The sequence below is a fragment of the Amblyomma americanum genome, chromosome 1 (genome assembly GCF_052857255.1).
Source record: "Amblyomma americanum isolate KBUSLIRL-KWMA chromosome 1, ASM5285725v1, whole genome shotgun sequence".
Classification (NCBI taxonomy): Eukaryota; Metazoa; Arthropoda; class Arachnida; order Ixodida; family Ixodidae; genus Amblyomma; species Amblyomma americanum.
The window spans coordinates 523,782,288-523,798,859 of NC_135497.1; the positions used below are offsets into that span (position 1 = coordinate 523,782,288).

The window sequence follows — 16,572 nt, forward strand, 5'->3', positions numbered from 1 at the left end:
AGATGCGGGGAAGCTGTCTTGTGAGAGCGTGCTTTCTTCATTTGTGTATTTCTGAAGTTCCTTTCATGCTCTGCCTTCTCCTCGCTTCATGCATAGCACAATAAATGCTCTATTTATTATTAATCTCTCTTAAACGCTACTTTATTGATTATTTTGGTCTAACATATATTTGCGCATACAGCCTGCTCACACATTATTTTGGGGATACATCTGCGAAGGCAAGCTTCTAGTAAGAAAATTTCTCTGCTGCCTTCAATTTCGTGTGAACCGAAGTATACTGCAATAGTTTTTTTACCACTAGCCCTTGTTTTTGAATTGAGCAAGTGTGGCGATATACAGCACATTTTAAGGCTAATGACTTTAATGGCTCATGCTCGCGTCCGTCCGTCCGTTCGTTACGCTTTCCAACTCGATAATAAAAGAAAATCTTTGTGAACGATGGGATTCTAACCAATATGCTGCCGTTCCGCAGCCGAGCGTGCTAACGACTGCGCTACTTTCTTTTTTCCTTATTACATAGAAATAGTGCAGAAAAGAAAAGTCCAAGCACGCTTACGCCAGAAAACACCAGGCCACTTTACCCCTGCATGAACCCTCCTTCCAAAACATCAAGTCTGGGAAGCACACACATGCATCCAGATAGGGGAGCCAGCTAGGCGGCTCTTGCAGGACAGCATATACTCCCTGCACCAAAGCGCACTGTTCACGAAACAAAGACTTCGGCGACTGTGGTGATTCGGAGTGGCGGTCCATCATGCGGCTCTTCCAGACACTAAATAGTCCCAGCAACATAATTAGGTCCTACGGCACAGCACTGTTTTTCTCCGCGGGCAAAAAACAAATACTGTAGGGTGTGATGTCAATGTCCTTTGTAATTGTTGGTTGTAAAATCTCCCAGAAGAAGATAGCATCAATGCACAAAACAAAATAATGGTAAATAATCTCTGGTGTATTTCACAAGAGACAATTCACTGTTCATGGCGCAAGCATCTCCTTAGCATAAAGCCATGCCTTCAGAGGCAGCGTTGACGTGTGCAGCTTAAAAAAGAATGTTTTCGCGGCAGAAGAAATACACATTCGTCTAACACGTTTTAAAACAGTGGTGCCAAGGAACTCCAGAAAAGGTTGCCGATATAACGGTAAAGGGAACAAATATTCTGTAATTGTGTGACTCATCTGCTTTCTGGAGAGGCTATACAGGTAGTCTAAGGAAAAGCACACAGTGAGGAAATTGAAGGTGTCAGCAACTTCTTTAAGGAATCCCCATAAAGGCCCCTCACGAGTGTGTCGCGTCAGTGCGAATAGGAAAGGCAAATGAGCGCCGACACGCCTAATAAGTACGGCTACTGAAAAAGTGTGGTTTGAATATTTGAAAAAGAAAAAACCGCGCGACAAGTTCATGCACGATTAAGTGAAGAAGGCCGATTCAACCAGACTCTAGAAAAAGAAATAGGTTATCGCGACGCATGGGTTCCCATTGGGAACGCCATAATAATGTAGCAAATATTATGTGCATCACCGGCACTTTCTTCCTCGCACAGGGAAGAAACTCCAGCACATAGGCAAGTTTTGCAAATAAAAAAATGTTTCAGACTTGAGCCCGAGCAAACACTGATAGTTGCCTACCCGTCCAAGCCTGGGTTTGTCGCCTCATGCAGACTATCTTAGAATCCCAGTTGGGGCTACTGTTGCGAATTTGGTGAAGAGGAACCCTTAGGTAGTGAAGCGGCCCGCCGTCCCAGCTTATACCCCCATAATGACTTGGCGTGGAATCCCAATGGCCCTGCCAAAACCTCTTAGATTCGTCTAGATTAAGAGCCGCACCTGATACCTCACAAAACTGCTCAGTAAATGCAATGCCTCAAGCACACTCTTTTTTTCAGAACAAAAGAGGGCGACATCATCTGCATAGGTTAAAATCTTAATTTCACACTGCACCAAAGAGAAACCATGGATAGATGTGCAGTTAATAGTACTGAGGAAGAGGGGTTCAAGATAGGACAAACAACAAAAGCGATAAGGGACAGCCTTGGCGAACAGAAAATTTCAATGGAATAGGTATGGTTAGTTCTTGGTTAACAACTAGCCTTGTATAGGACTGATTATAGCACAGTCTTATGCCCCTAAGCAAAACATTTCCAATAGTTGCATGCTCTAAGGCCACACAGAAGAAATCATGACAAACTTTATGAAAGGCCTTGGCAAAGTCAATCTGAATTAGAGCTACTTGTCCGATCTCATCTGACACTGTCTCCACTACTGAACGTGCAATATGAATATGGGTTTCGTTGCTGCGCCCTGTGATACCGCAGACCTGATGCGTGCCTATTAAGTGAGCAACAAATAGCTGCAGACCATTGCAAAGACCCTTTTCAAAAAGTTTGTAATCTACATTACAGAGGAAAATCGGACGATATCCCTCAACTGTTTTCAACCGATTTGAATCAGTGCTTTTTGGAATTAATATAGTATGCCCAGTATAGGTAGTGGGGGGCAAAATCCAACGCCCTAAGAAGCCTGGAAAACCTCCATCATGACAGGCGCTACGCAAGTGGAAAATGTTTTTTTTTATAGAACTCGCTAGTAATGCCATCTGGCTCAGGAGATTTCTGTAGCCGTCGGTTCAGAAAAATGCAGATTTAATTTCGTCCAAAGTGACCGGCCCCTCTACTACACCACACTGCTCATCGTCAAGTCGAGGCAAGGCTTTGAATAAGTGACTGTAATCTGATGTCAAGTTTTTGCCTGCACAACCCCCACACAGCTTCTGATAATAGTAAAAAAATCCTCAATAATGCCAGGACCATCGCTGTATGTTCAACCACCGTACTGAATTTCTAATATTTCTTTTTCTAGAGCAGTCTGCATTTCATCAGGGCCCGACGAGATGGTTGCTCATCCAGATATCTACGGGTCCTTGATCTTATCAAGGCACCTTTTTATCTTTCGGTTTCAAACTGCTAAAGCTGTGCTTTCACGGCAGTGATATCTTCTGCACAGGCACCTGTGCTAATCCTCTCTAACTCATGTAGCTCAACTAAAGTACGGCCGAGCTCACGAAGATGATGTCTCATCAAATACGCAATTCTTGCTGAGGCTTCAATAGCAATGTTTTTGTTTCTTGTTTAAATAAGTCCCATTTCTGAAAAACAAAGAGGTCACCGCGTGACCACCTGTCTTTCAAGCAATTACATACAGCACGTTTGAAGATTTCATCTGAGAGGAGGCTGCTATTCAGCTTTCACAGCTCCAATCGAGGATGGAGTATGCGCCGACTGTACCTCCCTATCTGAGAGACACCACGCAGTGATCACTGAAGAATATGGGCCGCACCCAGTAACCGAAAATGGTGGATAACATCTCTGCTGAAACGTAAATCCTGTCAAGCCGAGCACTATCGGAGCACTGAAAATCAGTTAAATGGATGTTATGTCCCTTATCTTGACCAACATCCACCAGGTTGTATTCGCGTGCCAAATCAGTGAGTAGCGCAACACTGGGGTCATATCGCTTATTTAACACTCCTCGGTCTTCATCCCTACAAAGACAATTGAAATCACCCAAAAGCATAGTTTTACGATCCGTGGACAAATGGTCTACTAATGACAGAAAGATAGCCTTCTATCACTCTGCTTTACAGGGGCATAAACACAAACAATTCGCCACTGTACACCCGAAATTGCGACGTCACAGCAGATGAGTCGCCTGTCATCATCTGTGCTATACGACAGGGCAGTAATCCCCGGTGTGTTGGCCATGAATAGCACTCACCCACCTGATAAGCCTGTCGAGTGACTAACGATAACATTTAATTCTAACAAAAAGTCTCGACAGCAGCTTCAGTCTCCTCATCAAGAGAACAGGTTGGTTTCCTGGATGGCTGCCACACTCACAACCCATTTGTTTAAAAGCTTTTTTGCAGTCTTTTAGGCTGCGGTACTTCCTGCCAACACATATGCAATTTTTCTTGCTTTGGACGCTAGAGAATGTTTGCAGAAAGGCATCGAATCAGACGGCTGCCTTCCAAATGCCCTTCAGTGTCTCCAACATTTAAGAATCACAAACAGTTGTGTACCTAATTATCATCGGAACCACACATAACTGACACAAGCAGCAACACCACACTGGAGGCTTTCTCCTCACCACACTTTAGGTGAATTTTTTCTATGGATTTTCATTAACCATTTAATCTTCGCGTGCTGTCTTCCAGACATCTAGGTGCGCGCACACGCAGCCCAACTGCGCATGACCTAACATTTCCTCTCCAGATGTGACGATCGCTGCGGTGAAGTCATGTGAGCGCTTGATAAAGGGAGCGAAGTGGCGCGCACTGGAATTTCCTGCGGGGGCGCTACTCTGCCGCGGTCACGCATTCAGCGGCCAGCACGTGCCACTAGGATGTGCAAGGACGGCGAGCGGCATCCTAGGAGGATTGAGAGCGAAGTTGCAAGTGTGATCGGCAAGGATGGAACAGCTGTTTGGCTTGAGTGGCTGTTATGCGAGCCGCCAGGTTTCATATACTGTTTCAAGCCCTTATTGTTGCCACTTTGTCGCATCCGCGTCTCACTGTACTTTCTGTTCCGTTTCTTTTAAATGCCCTTTCTGCTCTTTGTATTTTTGTTCTACCGCGCTCAAGGTGTAGCACCTTTCTTCTAGCCCTGGCCTTGCGCTGTCCTGAAAGCGTAGTGTATGCCTGGCCCGCCGCTATGTCCTATGACGTGCTTTTTGTAAGGGCTGATTTGGTGCGAAATAGACCGGTCTTTTTTATGCTGACTCTGGGTATCTCACTTGTCGAGTGAGACCAGGGCTCGAGAACCTGGTTCCCTGGAAAGTGAGACCTTCACATGAAATGCTCTTTTTATTGCTTTAAATATTCGTAAAATATCTTAGCCAACGTATTAACCAAGCTACATATTTTAACAATTTGGTAAAATTACCTCACGTTCATGCTTTCTTCGTCTGTCAGAATTCGTAAGCTAATGATGGGGTTCTCAATTAAAGAGGCTCTCTTTCACACACATTTTATCGCCATGATCGCAATGCGAACACCCTGTTACACATGAAACATTTGCAAACTTTGTTTCAATGTAGTCGAATCAACAACCGCTCTCTAGCTTGGCGAATATCTTAGCATTGAGAGGATAAAAGTATCTTTCAATGGTACTCAGTCAAATGGATTTCAGAAGTTGTAGCACTACCAATAAAATCGAAGCGAATAGAATTTTTTTTCTGATAGTGTTTAATAATTAGAAGTTGTATCCATGAACTGAGCACCTGTAGAGAAGGGCTCCATCACCAGGCGGACAATTATCACAAACGGTACCCATTGGGAAGGTATGGCTAATGAACGAACAAACATCAATTGTCTTTACCCCGCATTATGCATACAATTTGACTGTGGAGTTCAAAAAGATCCGCAGTCGGTCACTTAAAGTAACGCGCCATTTGACAGTTTTTGCCTCACAAGCCAGCAGCCTGTCGTCTTTAGAAGCACAAACCTTCGAAGGGGTGAAGACAATGGCTTCCTTTACGTTCTAAAGATCTTGCCACTATGTATGGCCCAGAAGCAAACCCGGTGGGCTGTATATTACAGCGCAGGCAGTATCAGCGGAGGTGCCCTGTTTCACGTTGTAGGTGCACTGCTCTAACCCAGACCGTGCTCAATTAACCCTTCCGCACAATGACCCACCCAGCCTGTTTTATTAAAGTCCTTCTCCTCCTCCTCCTCCTCCTCCTCCTCCAGCCACGCATACGCTACTGCGATTATTGCCGTTCATTCATTCACAGTTCAGATGCAATGGCAATGCTAATCAAGCGTGCAGTCATCGATGGCGGCGGTCACCTGTGGTGCCGTCACAGAAGGCGGCTGTAAGTTTTTATAACGGATGTATAAATTAGCATTGATATATCAGGATTATATAAAACAAAATAATAGATGAGATAGTCAGCGGCAAATCTTGTGTGCTTAAGGTTGAGTAAGAAAATATTAGCCAAAACCTTAAAGATGTGCAAAAAGTTATGAGACGTCCTTACAGAAGTCGTCTTGATTAGGACGGCGAGTGTCCGGGGAGCTGGACATGTCGGTGACCCTGTTGCTCATGAACCTGACCATGTTGCAGCCCATCTCATCAATCATGACTGGTCTTGGCCAGGGCCCCTTTCTCTGGGCAGGTCGGTAGCGTTTGGCGTCCCGACCTGCATAGAGAACAAGCACATGAATGTTAATAGATACAGGTTAACTGGTTTTGACGATTTCGAGGACTGTTCACTGCTATATTCTCTACATTTTTTTGCACTTCGTCTGTGTGATCGCTACTCGGATAGCTTTTATGGTGCTGTGACGAGAGGTAGGCATTTTAACATTTTCACCGACAGTGGGCAGAACTTTCTGCATTACGTTAAAGCATACCTTTTTGGAACCTCTTGAATTGGATGGAATCATCCGGATTAGACAGCCAGACTCAGTTGAAAAAGAAGCAAATATAAACGCAGTTTTATTTGAGAGGATCTGTTGGTTCGCATTATTTTCACGTGAATCAAATCAACATCTACAAGACGAACAATACATACTTCATATATGCCACTGTTTTATGGACAACTAGCCTTATTGTGATTGCAGCCCATAGCAATGGAATAACGCGTTGCTCAGCCAGTTTAAGAGCAAGTACGTGCCCACTTTAATGCCGCAAAACAGACGAGGAACCTCCAGTGCCATATCCATTTGCGAGAAAAGCAAAGCCATCCACCAGAAACCTTGCATGATGCTGAGATTTTGAGATTGGTGAACTTGGACATTGGAACAAAATTGTGGCTTCAATCCACGCTGTGAAGGTGGTTAGACAGTGGAGCTGTAATATGACACGAAATTACCCATTGCGACGTCACTTCAAAATTCACACACGCGCCTCTGCAAAGAGTGAAACTAGAGACAAGTGAAATGTACTTGAGGCGTATGCTGTATGCCTGATTTTAAAGTTGTTTGCACTGGATTTTTAGCCTGGCGTTTCATGCTTACGAGAACGATGCTAAAACGCAACCATAATGTGTACCGGGAAACACTAGTGGGGAGAAGGAACGTGCCTCGCGTTGTTCGCAAACGCCGTTATCATACATCATGCGGTTTGCACTTCAAACGAGGGTTCGAATGACGTGAACCCTTTCGAAGCAGCTGCATACGTAATGTTACTGGTACGCATAGGACGGTGTTCCCATTGTTGACACGCGCCTTGTTGCTTGATGATGGTTTTGTGTTTTTTTCTGAGCTATTTGCTGTATGCCTCATTTCAAAGGTTTACACATCATAAATTTTTGTTTATATTTTCATTTTTTATTCTTTATTTTTTAATGTTATACTCATTACTTTTGTTTTAATTTTTATGTTTATTATTATTTGCTTTCATTTTATATGTACTTTTTATTTTTACATAACGACTGCTTTCTCATCACTTTGATATACGATTGGTATGCTGTTGGGTACTTTTCCACTCGGAGGGGCATTGAATTTTAGCTTGATGTTTTTTGCCGACGACGACGACGATACGAATATTCTCTTCGATGGCAGAGGTATAGAGCTTCGCTGTGAAACGGTTGCAGTAAGTGGGATTAACTATATATCTGATTAAAAGCCTCGTAGCGAAGGCGGTGCGGGAGCCTCATGTTCCGCGACGATCTACATACAGCTGGTGGCTTCAACGCATCCGGAAGCGAACTTCCCGCCGTACTGGCCCCGGGGGTTGTCGATTGGCCTACTCGGTAGTTTCGTCGTCACCGTCGTCGCTGCTCGCCTCAGCATACGGCACTCACGCCTGTCCGAGATGTCACCGGTTGCGCCTCAGAACTCGACCACCTTCAGTTCGCAACTGGAACGTCCTTGAAGCAGGTGTGCCTACAACCCTCGCCTTTCAAGACCACGTAGTAGGTCCTCGCAGCCTTACCACGTCGGCTCGAGAAAGCCTCTTTAAAGGCTTGCACTGTGCTTGCAGGCGATGCTTTTCTACCTTCCTGCATTGCACTTCGTTAAATTCAGGAAGGTTGACTCCCAAGAGCCTCCTTTGCAAAAGTTCCCCCTGGGATCACCCGTCCTCGAATGGTGTTGACCGATAAGCCAACAGGACTTGCCAGAAGTGGTCCCTAGAATCCTGTGTTTTATTTAAGATGGGTTTGACGACTTGCACACCTTTTCCTGCCAGACCATTTGACTGTGGCTAATGGGGACTAGAAGTGACATATGTAAAGTCATAGTTTTGTTCAAACAATGCAAACAGGTAGCTCGAAAACTGAGGGTCATTTTCCGTGTAAACTTCTACTGCCACGCCACATCTTGCGAAGATAGCGGTGAGTGCAGCAATTGTAGCCCTTGTGCAAGTGTCCTGAATTTGCTGGGCCTCTAGGACCAGGTACGCGTCTCCTGCAAAGAAAAAGATATGCACTTCAATGCTGTACCATGCGCATGGAGAAACTGGCCGCATCAGAAGCGATTCTTTTGCGTGCACGTAAGCGAATTTCTTGCATGCTCGAAAGCCGGCTGCTAGTTGATCAATATCATTGTTAGCAGAGGCCAGAAAACAAGATGCCGTGCCCTCTTCTTACATTTTTACATGTCAAGGTGTCCCGCGTGCTTTCTGGTCAGGATGTTCTTTCGCATGCTCAACGGTATGATTACTTTGGAGCCTCTAAACAGTATTACATTAACAATAGAAAGGCTCCAGACTCAAGTTCTCGTCCGCACAAATGGGCGTGAGCTCGAATCCTACTTCTCACAACAATAATCTAAGCCGGGAATTACGTGACAACAGCGTGCTGGCCAGAACGAGAATAACCCGGGTTTATTGGTCATGTCGCTTATACCACCAGTAACAGCAAGCCCGTCTCACTGCTCATGTAAGCGACACAGACGCGCCGTTACACACGGGCCTGATACAGCCGAGTCTTCCCTTTGTTCGCCACAGGAACCGGGATGCTGCTGGAAGTTCAAGTTGATGTTTACTGAAAGGCGGTGGCGGCTTCGTCAGAGATCTCCTGTTTTTAAGATCCTGCGGAGGAGGATGAGGCCTCTCATTCACCTGCTTGGAGACGGCACGAAATTCCGTACCCATGGGGTCTCCGACTTGCCGCAGTCGTGAAATCGACACATCGGTATTCGATTACTGAGAGTATTCGATCTGATTCGAGATCCTTCACAGAACTTTATTCCCTAGCCAGAGATCTAGGAAACACCATCTGTGTTTAATGGGATGATGGCCTGTTATAGATGTACTCCTTTCTATAAGATTGTAAAATAAATCTATTGTACAGTTCCCTTCATAACAGCGTGAATTCGACAGCGTCATTCCGAGCCAGCACCCGCTGGCCTGAACGAGTCAGGCAGCCCCAGGGCCTCTCTACTCTAACAATGCTGCCCCGCCGCGAAGAAAGAAGCGGCGAAGGTTTTTGCAGCCAATTTCCAGGGCAATGTAACCGAGCACAACTACCACCATCTATTTATTTTACCCCATTAATACTGCCAGCCTTCTAAAAAGGCCCTAGGCATAACAAGGCAGTCTATTGAAGAACACATATGAGAAAAAGACTACAAAACGGCAATAAGACTCACACCAAACAATACGATCATGCACGCAAAGTGCTTGCCGTTTTCATCGCCTTATGCCGCTCCGCAATTTTAGAGAGCGCTGTGCGGGCGCTTGTTCAAAACTCAGGTGACAACATAAAGGAATTGGGCGGGTGTAAATTAACAAATCTGACTGAGGGCCAAAAAAAATCTGAGCAAGAAAACGGATCACAAAAGCGTAAGTGGGCCCACGATGATGACAAAAAGATTATGCTGCTCATCACGTACTGAAGCGCCGAAGTGTACCGAAGACCTGTAGGGAATGTGAATATTAGCAGCGTGTTAGCGCCCTTTAAAGGCAAGAGATTTTGAGTGTGTGTATGTGTGAGTGAAAAGCCGGGGAGGTGCCTTGGGTTTTAACAGTAGCAATAAACACGCAAATGGTTGCGTTTCTGCTTCGGTCGTCCAACACGAATCTTAAAAAATTGGCGACGAGGACAGAGAAGTGTCGTTGTTCGGATGCATAGAGGCCTTTGAGGAAGACCTTGAGTGGCATGCTTATTAGCCCCGTTTTCATTTTCAGTCACCAATATCATGGTGTTTTATTTTTTAAATTCCAATAATTAAACCAGCAATCTTATTTATTATTTGATTTGATTATGATTATATTTTAACGTGCTGAGCACCTGTCAATCGCCGGTTGTGTCTACGCCAATCGCCCGCAGTGAGTACGGGCCATTATCTCCTTGAGGACAACAATAACAATATGGACCAGCTTGGAGAGTTTTTCACTGCCAATTACGTTGAGTCAGAAAAGAAGAGGGCCAGCCATATTCTTCAAGACATAGGCATTGTTCTGGAATATTGTTAAAATCCCGACGCCACCGGAGAAGTCGTTAGAAGATATTCTCGACATTTAGGCAAGCGGTACGCTTGGAAACCATGCGGATTGGTTCAGCGTTTTCGAATCAACATCGGGTGCGTTTCGTCAGTGATGACATCACGGTGTTGAAGAATATGTCACGGCCTTCCGACTACGAAATATGCTTCGGAACAGAGTCGTCTGTGGTATAAACAATACTGCAATTCCGACTCGACTTCTCGAGGTTCGAGACTCCACATTCGAGCGTGCTGTCCGAACAGCACTTGATATGGAATCTGTGAGGAGGGACGCTGGAGAAATGTTTGAAGCTGGTGCAAACGCAAGCATTCTATCAACGCACAGCGTGTACAATGCTACTACAAGAACGTGTTATCGCTGAGTAAAGAAGTCTCCTGGCGTCTTAATGTCAATTCTACGTGTTTTTATTGCAAGAGGAAGGGACATATTGCCACTGTGTCCAATTCCCAGAAGTGCGAAATGCCGACTAAAGCATGGGTTGAAAAAGACGCGACACAGCCGGACGAAGTAGCTGACCTCAGATTCTATGAACGCCGTTAGCGACAACGGTGTTGATAAAGCGCCGAACGTCGTTTGTGAAGCCAGCGTTGTGGATTCTCCGAGCCGCTAGCAGGAACTCGTCACAGGCGCACTGAACACCTCAAGCCTCAGGAGACCACCTCCGTTCACGGCTTTCCAGATCACCGTGGCATCTTCAAAAAGCCGACAACGATGGAGTTAGACACAGCAGTTAGTATTTCAGTAATTTTCGCTGACAAGTTTCAAGCTTCGTTCCCAGACGTGAGTGTCGAAGTGTCAGAGAGCCTGTGAAAGGAAACGCAAACATCGCAGTACAGTACCGAGTCCGCAAGGACATCCTGCCACTTTTCATTACTTTTGCATCTACGCCAACTACTTTCGGGCGAGTTTGCTTTCACGCATTCGCCATAAAGATAAAAGGAATCAAACCACTAAACAAATTCAGTGACGTGCGAATCCTCGCCAGCTATTACTCTTCAATTATTGAAGAATACCTGAGAACATTAATGAGTATAACTGCTAAGGTCGATGTTCTGGCAGATGCTGTACCTAAGCTCTTCATGTCACGACGCTCCTGAGGTCACGACCACTTCGGTTCGCACTACGAGATGGAGACACTCAAGAGTTTCAAAAGTTGCAACGTGAGGGAGTGTTTGAGGTTTTGAAGACATCAGATTCGCCCCATCTGTTGTGCAAATCTGCAGAAGGGCGATCGGGTGAATATATGTCGACACTTTAAGGTGACCGTGAATCCTGTTGCCTTATTGCTGACCTATCTAGTTCCGCGTTTATAGCGTTTACGAAAGTTTAGAGAGTGGGATTTGCGAGATGCGTATTAGAAAATTCCCTCTCTTTGTGGAGAGTCTAAAGTTTGCAAAGAATGATACACATATGAGCATTTTTCTGTACAGAATGCTAACGTTTGAAGTTTCTTTTGCTCCGGTCATAATTCTGCGTGAGATAGAGACTATGTTTCGGGCCCAACTCATAGTGCCGAGTACTTTGAAGACATAATTGTCACGGGATCATATCAAAGACCTGAAGGGATTTCTCGAGAAGCTACAGGGCGTGCGTCTCAAGGTGAAGCGTGATAAATGTCTCTCGTTTGCCAATGAAGAGGATTTCCTTGGTCCTGTCATATGTAAGCAAGGCCTTGAGCCAAACCTGAAGAAGGTGGAGGTATTCATCAATGCACCAGTTCAAAAACATGACGAGAAGCTACAAACCTACCTTGGTATGGTCAAGTTTTACAAAACGTTTCTTCCCAACACCTCGTCAAAGCCACGTCCACTTCATCAGACTATTGGACCATTGGACCTGAGTTTGGGGAAGAACAAAGAGAAAGCTTAGAATGAGAGCCAGGAGCTACCAACTGTTGCTCTCACATTGGTGCATTACGATGGAAGAAAAGAACTTATTCTCTGCTGTGATGCGTCGCTACGTGGAATACGGGCAGTCCTAGCACACGTTGAAAATGACGAAACTGAAAGACCAGTAGCACTTGCTTGAAGCTTTTTGCTTCCTTCTGAGAGAAACTGCACCGAAACTGGTTGTCGCGTCTAACTTTGCAGTGCCCAGCCAAACATCACTTCGAGTCACCAGGTAGGCTTAGTCTCTATCAAGTGTAAGTTTGAGCTTATATATACGCCAGCAAGCATGTACGGTAATGCAGATGGCTTCACCATATTTTCACTTTCGGTGAGCTGTGAAATTCTACCTAAGCACATATGCACGCTGGGACGAGCGCGTCCTCATCTCTTTTTCATGCTCGAGAGAGCAGGAGAGATTCTGCGATTTCACAGGTCGCGCATGCAGTCCTTTCAGAGGAAACCCTTTTATTTGGTTGCAAATTGATTCGTTTTGCTTTCTTGTCCAATTAACTTAGCCTTCATGAAGACTGTGCTTTGTGTGGTGCTCTAGTGATTATACCCTTGGCATTGCATTCGCAGTGCTCGGGTTGGAAAAATGAAGATTTCCAGGTGTCATGTATGTTCTCCATTTATCGAGAATGCTATATTGAATCAAGTGAGAATCTGTGCTGTTTTCCGAGCTTGTCAAAAAAACCTCTCTCGCACACCTCTTATGTCATGGCGATTGCCAGAAGAATTATGGGCTTGGATTCATGTAGACATCACAGGACGGTTGAATGGTTACAGTCTCTAAGTCATCGTTGATGCGTTTTCTAAACAGGTCGAAGTTCACACCATTTCGTCATAATCAGCTGAGCCATTTCAGTGTTCAGGAGTGTATTTTCACAGCACGGCTTACCTGACATCATGTCAGACAATGGAGTAGCCTTCGCTAGTAGCCAGCGTTCTGAATTCTTCCATCGGAACACGGTCCGTCATATTTTGGTTCCATCCTACTTTTCTGCTTCTAACGGGGCCGCCGAAAGACTGGTGCAAACTATTAGACAAACTCAAGAAGAGTGCACCAGGAGACATCAAACCTCAGTTGGCAAGACTGAATTTCCAATACAGGCCGACACCCCGCTAGATAACCTGGCGTGCACCATGCGAATTACTGATGGGCAGGAAGATTAAGTCTCCGCTTGACTGCTTGCTCCCCAATGTCGTGACCACTGTCCAGTTCAAGCAACGCAAGCAGTAGCTACATGCTAACTTACGCTCTCGTCCTACAGTACAGCTGGAGCAAGGAACACCCTCATACGCCAAAAACTTCAGAGCAGGTTCACAGTGTGTTCCTGCTACTTTCGGTTGGACTTTTGCATCTTTGGGGTAGGTCACTGTGCCCGATGGTCCTACACGGCACGTACATGGAGACCATCTACGTTCAGCTACCACCTAAGAGCCTCAACAATACCCTACTGGAGATGTGCCGCACACTATGTCCCCACATGTAGCACAGGCAGCTCGGGAGCCATAACCGCAGACTGAAGAACAACCAGCCAATCAGACTCACAGTGAATCAAGCTCTCGAGATTCAACGCACGTGCCGGGAACGCCTGTTCTGCGCCGGAGCAAAAGGATAAGGCGGCGCGTTGGACATTACACGTCGGAATGAAGCACTGGAAGAGAAAGAGAGAAAATTTTATTGCCAGAAAAAAATGGTTCTTGGATTCCCAGCAGAAGAGCTAGGTGGCTCTCAGCTGATTACTGGTGGCGACCTATTCGGCGCGCTCGATGGCTCCCGCCTTGACGTCGGGGTTCGAGTTCTGCAGCACTTCTTCCTAGGCTTCTGGTAAAGGAGCTTCTATGAGCTTCCGGAGAAAGATCCTCCGGGCAGTCCTACTGCAATGGATGCAGTGGATCCTACTGCAGTGGATGCAGGTGGGGCCTATCAGGTCGGTGTAGATGTGGGCGTAAATATACGCCTTCGGGTAAGAATGGGCTTGAAGTATTTCCTAATCCACCTCTTGGTATTTGTAGAGCGACTTGTGCGGCGGAGGATAGATTCTTCTAGAGAGTGTTAAATTCTGTAATATCGTGGTAGGAAATCAATTTCTCCATCTTTGGTCCTCCTGAACGAGAGCCCACCGCTCGGCCGACAAAACCTCGAGCGTGTTGGTGGGATGTTTCGTTCCCTGGGTTCTCTGAATGGGCAGGAGTCCCTGCCAGTTCTATCTCTCGTTCTGGTATTGTATTTTTGAGAATGTGCCTACCATTTAGGGATGTTCTACCGCGCGAGAAGTTGCGTATGACGCTCTTTGAATCACCTACAATGACGTCGTCAGCTTCAGTATTGGCTATGGCCAAAGCTATGGCAGCTTCTTTTGCCGGATTGGAATAGTTGATCGTGATCGCGGCCGCAGAGAGGCACTCGCTTCTTCCTGCTATGAATTTGGATGTGCAGATGGCGAAGACCCCTTTAATGAAATTATAATCGACTGCATCTGTGTATACTGCTCCAGGATGACTGAGGTACTTTCCATGCAGGGCCCGCTCTCTGGCTCGTGTTCTGCCATCGTGGAAGCCCGGTATGATATTTTTAGGAAGCGGTATGTTGAATACTTTTTCACGCCCTGCTCGTAGTAGAGGGCCCGGTCGGTAATACATGGGTTCCGCGTTTACGCTTATTCGATCTAGAATCTCTCTTTCCAGTTTAGTGTTGGCCAGGCTTTGGATGTGCATTGCCTTGTGCGCAGTGATGAGTTTTACAGTTTTGTGTATACCCAGGGATAAGAACATGTCTGTGGGTGTATTTCTAGGAATTCTTAGACCATCTTTATAAGCTTGTCTGGGTAACCTGGTTAATCTGTCGATGTCCACCTTAAAGAGTTTGAGGTATGGTAGAGAGTGGATGAATCTGCTAATGACGAATGCATGTATTAGTCAACAGATGTCCGCCTCCTTTATACCTCTTTCTAGCGGTGATTCTTGGTATCAGCCCATCTGGTTGGCAGTTGTTTCCAGACAGCTGATAGTAATGTTGCTCCTACGATTACTTTGAATAAAAAGACCTAGTACTCGAATGGTTTAGACCTCCTGTATTGAGAGGAATTCAAGGTTCACCTCTATGGTGGTTTTTCTTTGATTCTTCTGTCTGATTAGAAGGAGTTCAGACTTGGGTTGAAAACATTTAATTTCTATGCTACAAGCGTGCTCCTGGACTACTTGTACCGCTTTCTGATGAGTTTCTTCTATATGAGCGTCGGAACCATTCGTCACCAATAGGGTAACGTCCTCCGCCTAGAGTGTATGACGTAAGTTCTCTATAGCGTTTTATCTTGTTGGACAGTGCTAAGCGTGGTACGTTGAAGAGAAAGGGTGACAGGACGAAACCTCGCGGCGTGCCTCAATCTCGAGGTTCCATCCTATCCGACCTGATTCCCCCAACTAGGTGTTCCGCCATTCTGTCTGGTAGGAAAGAGCTGACATAGTTGTAGGTTCTGGCACCTACATCTATTCCCGAGAGGCCTCCTAGAATTGCGCCTTGCGAGACGTAGTCGAAGGCCTTTTCTAAGTCAAGTCCAAGAACGGCTTTCGTGCCGATCTCATACGGGGATCTATGACCTCGTTATACAACTGAAGCTCAAATGACGTCTTCGGTTGATAGTTGGCTCCTGGAACCTACCATATTACTGGGTACTAAATCATTATGCTCACCATAGCCTTGCATGCTGGTCAAGATCACATGCGCCAAGAGTTTGGCTAAGCACGAGGTAAGAGATATGGGTCTGAGGTTGTCAATGCAGGGCCTCTTTGGGTTTAGGAAGTGAAAACTTTCTGATAAGAGGGAGGAATATTAGGAGCTTGCTAGCGCCCTATACAGACCGAAGCTTATGCGTGTGGCTTGGTACGTAAAGTTTTCACAGAAGTCATAAACGCTCATTTGGTTATGAGTGGCTCTGCCGTGCAATTGCGACTGTGCTTCATTCTTTCAACAAGAAACTCAATAGCGAACATGCAAAGTCGGCAGCATAAAGACGACTGTTATTGAACACCGATGCGATTTAATTTGAAACATACCGAGAAATAACGGGGTGGTAATTTTTTCTCAAGTGCATGAACTTAGCGCGTTTAATTCTAGAAGAGTTCGAGGAAAAATTAATAACCGAAGCAGTCAGTTCTGCGGCGAATTTCTTATCATTTTCGGGTGCTTTGCTCGTATGGGCAGTCGAGTAACCCGCTCAGCGCAGAAATCG

At 45.6% G+C, this 16,572-nt stretch overlaps 1 protein-coding gene across 1 annotated transcript in view; it reads right to left on the bottom strand.

Annotated features, from left to right (window-relative positions):
* Positions 1-16,572, bottom strand: part of LOC144107307 (uncharacterized) — a 102,209-nt gene that overhangs the window by 51,221 nt on the left and 34,416 nt on the right. The window contains exon 2 of the mRNA XM_077640304.1: positions 6,034-6,195. Within this exon, the coding sequence (XP_077496430.1) occupies positions 6,034-6,136 (103 nt within the window). The 5' untranslated portion in view covers positions 6,137-6,195. The remainder of the gene's footprint in view (positions 1-6,033; positions 6,196-16,572) is intronic.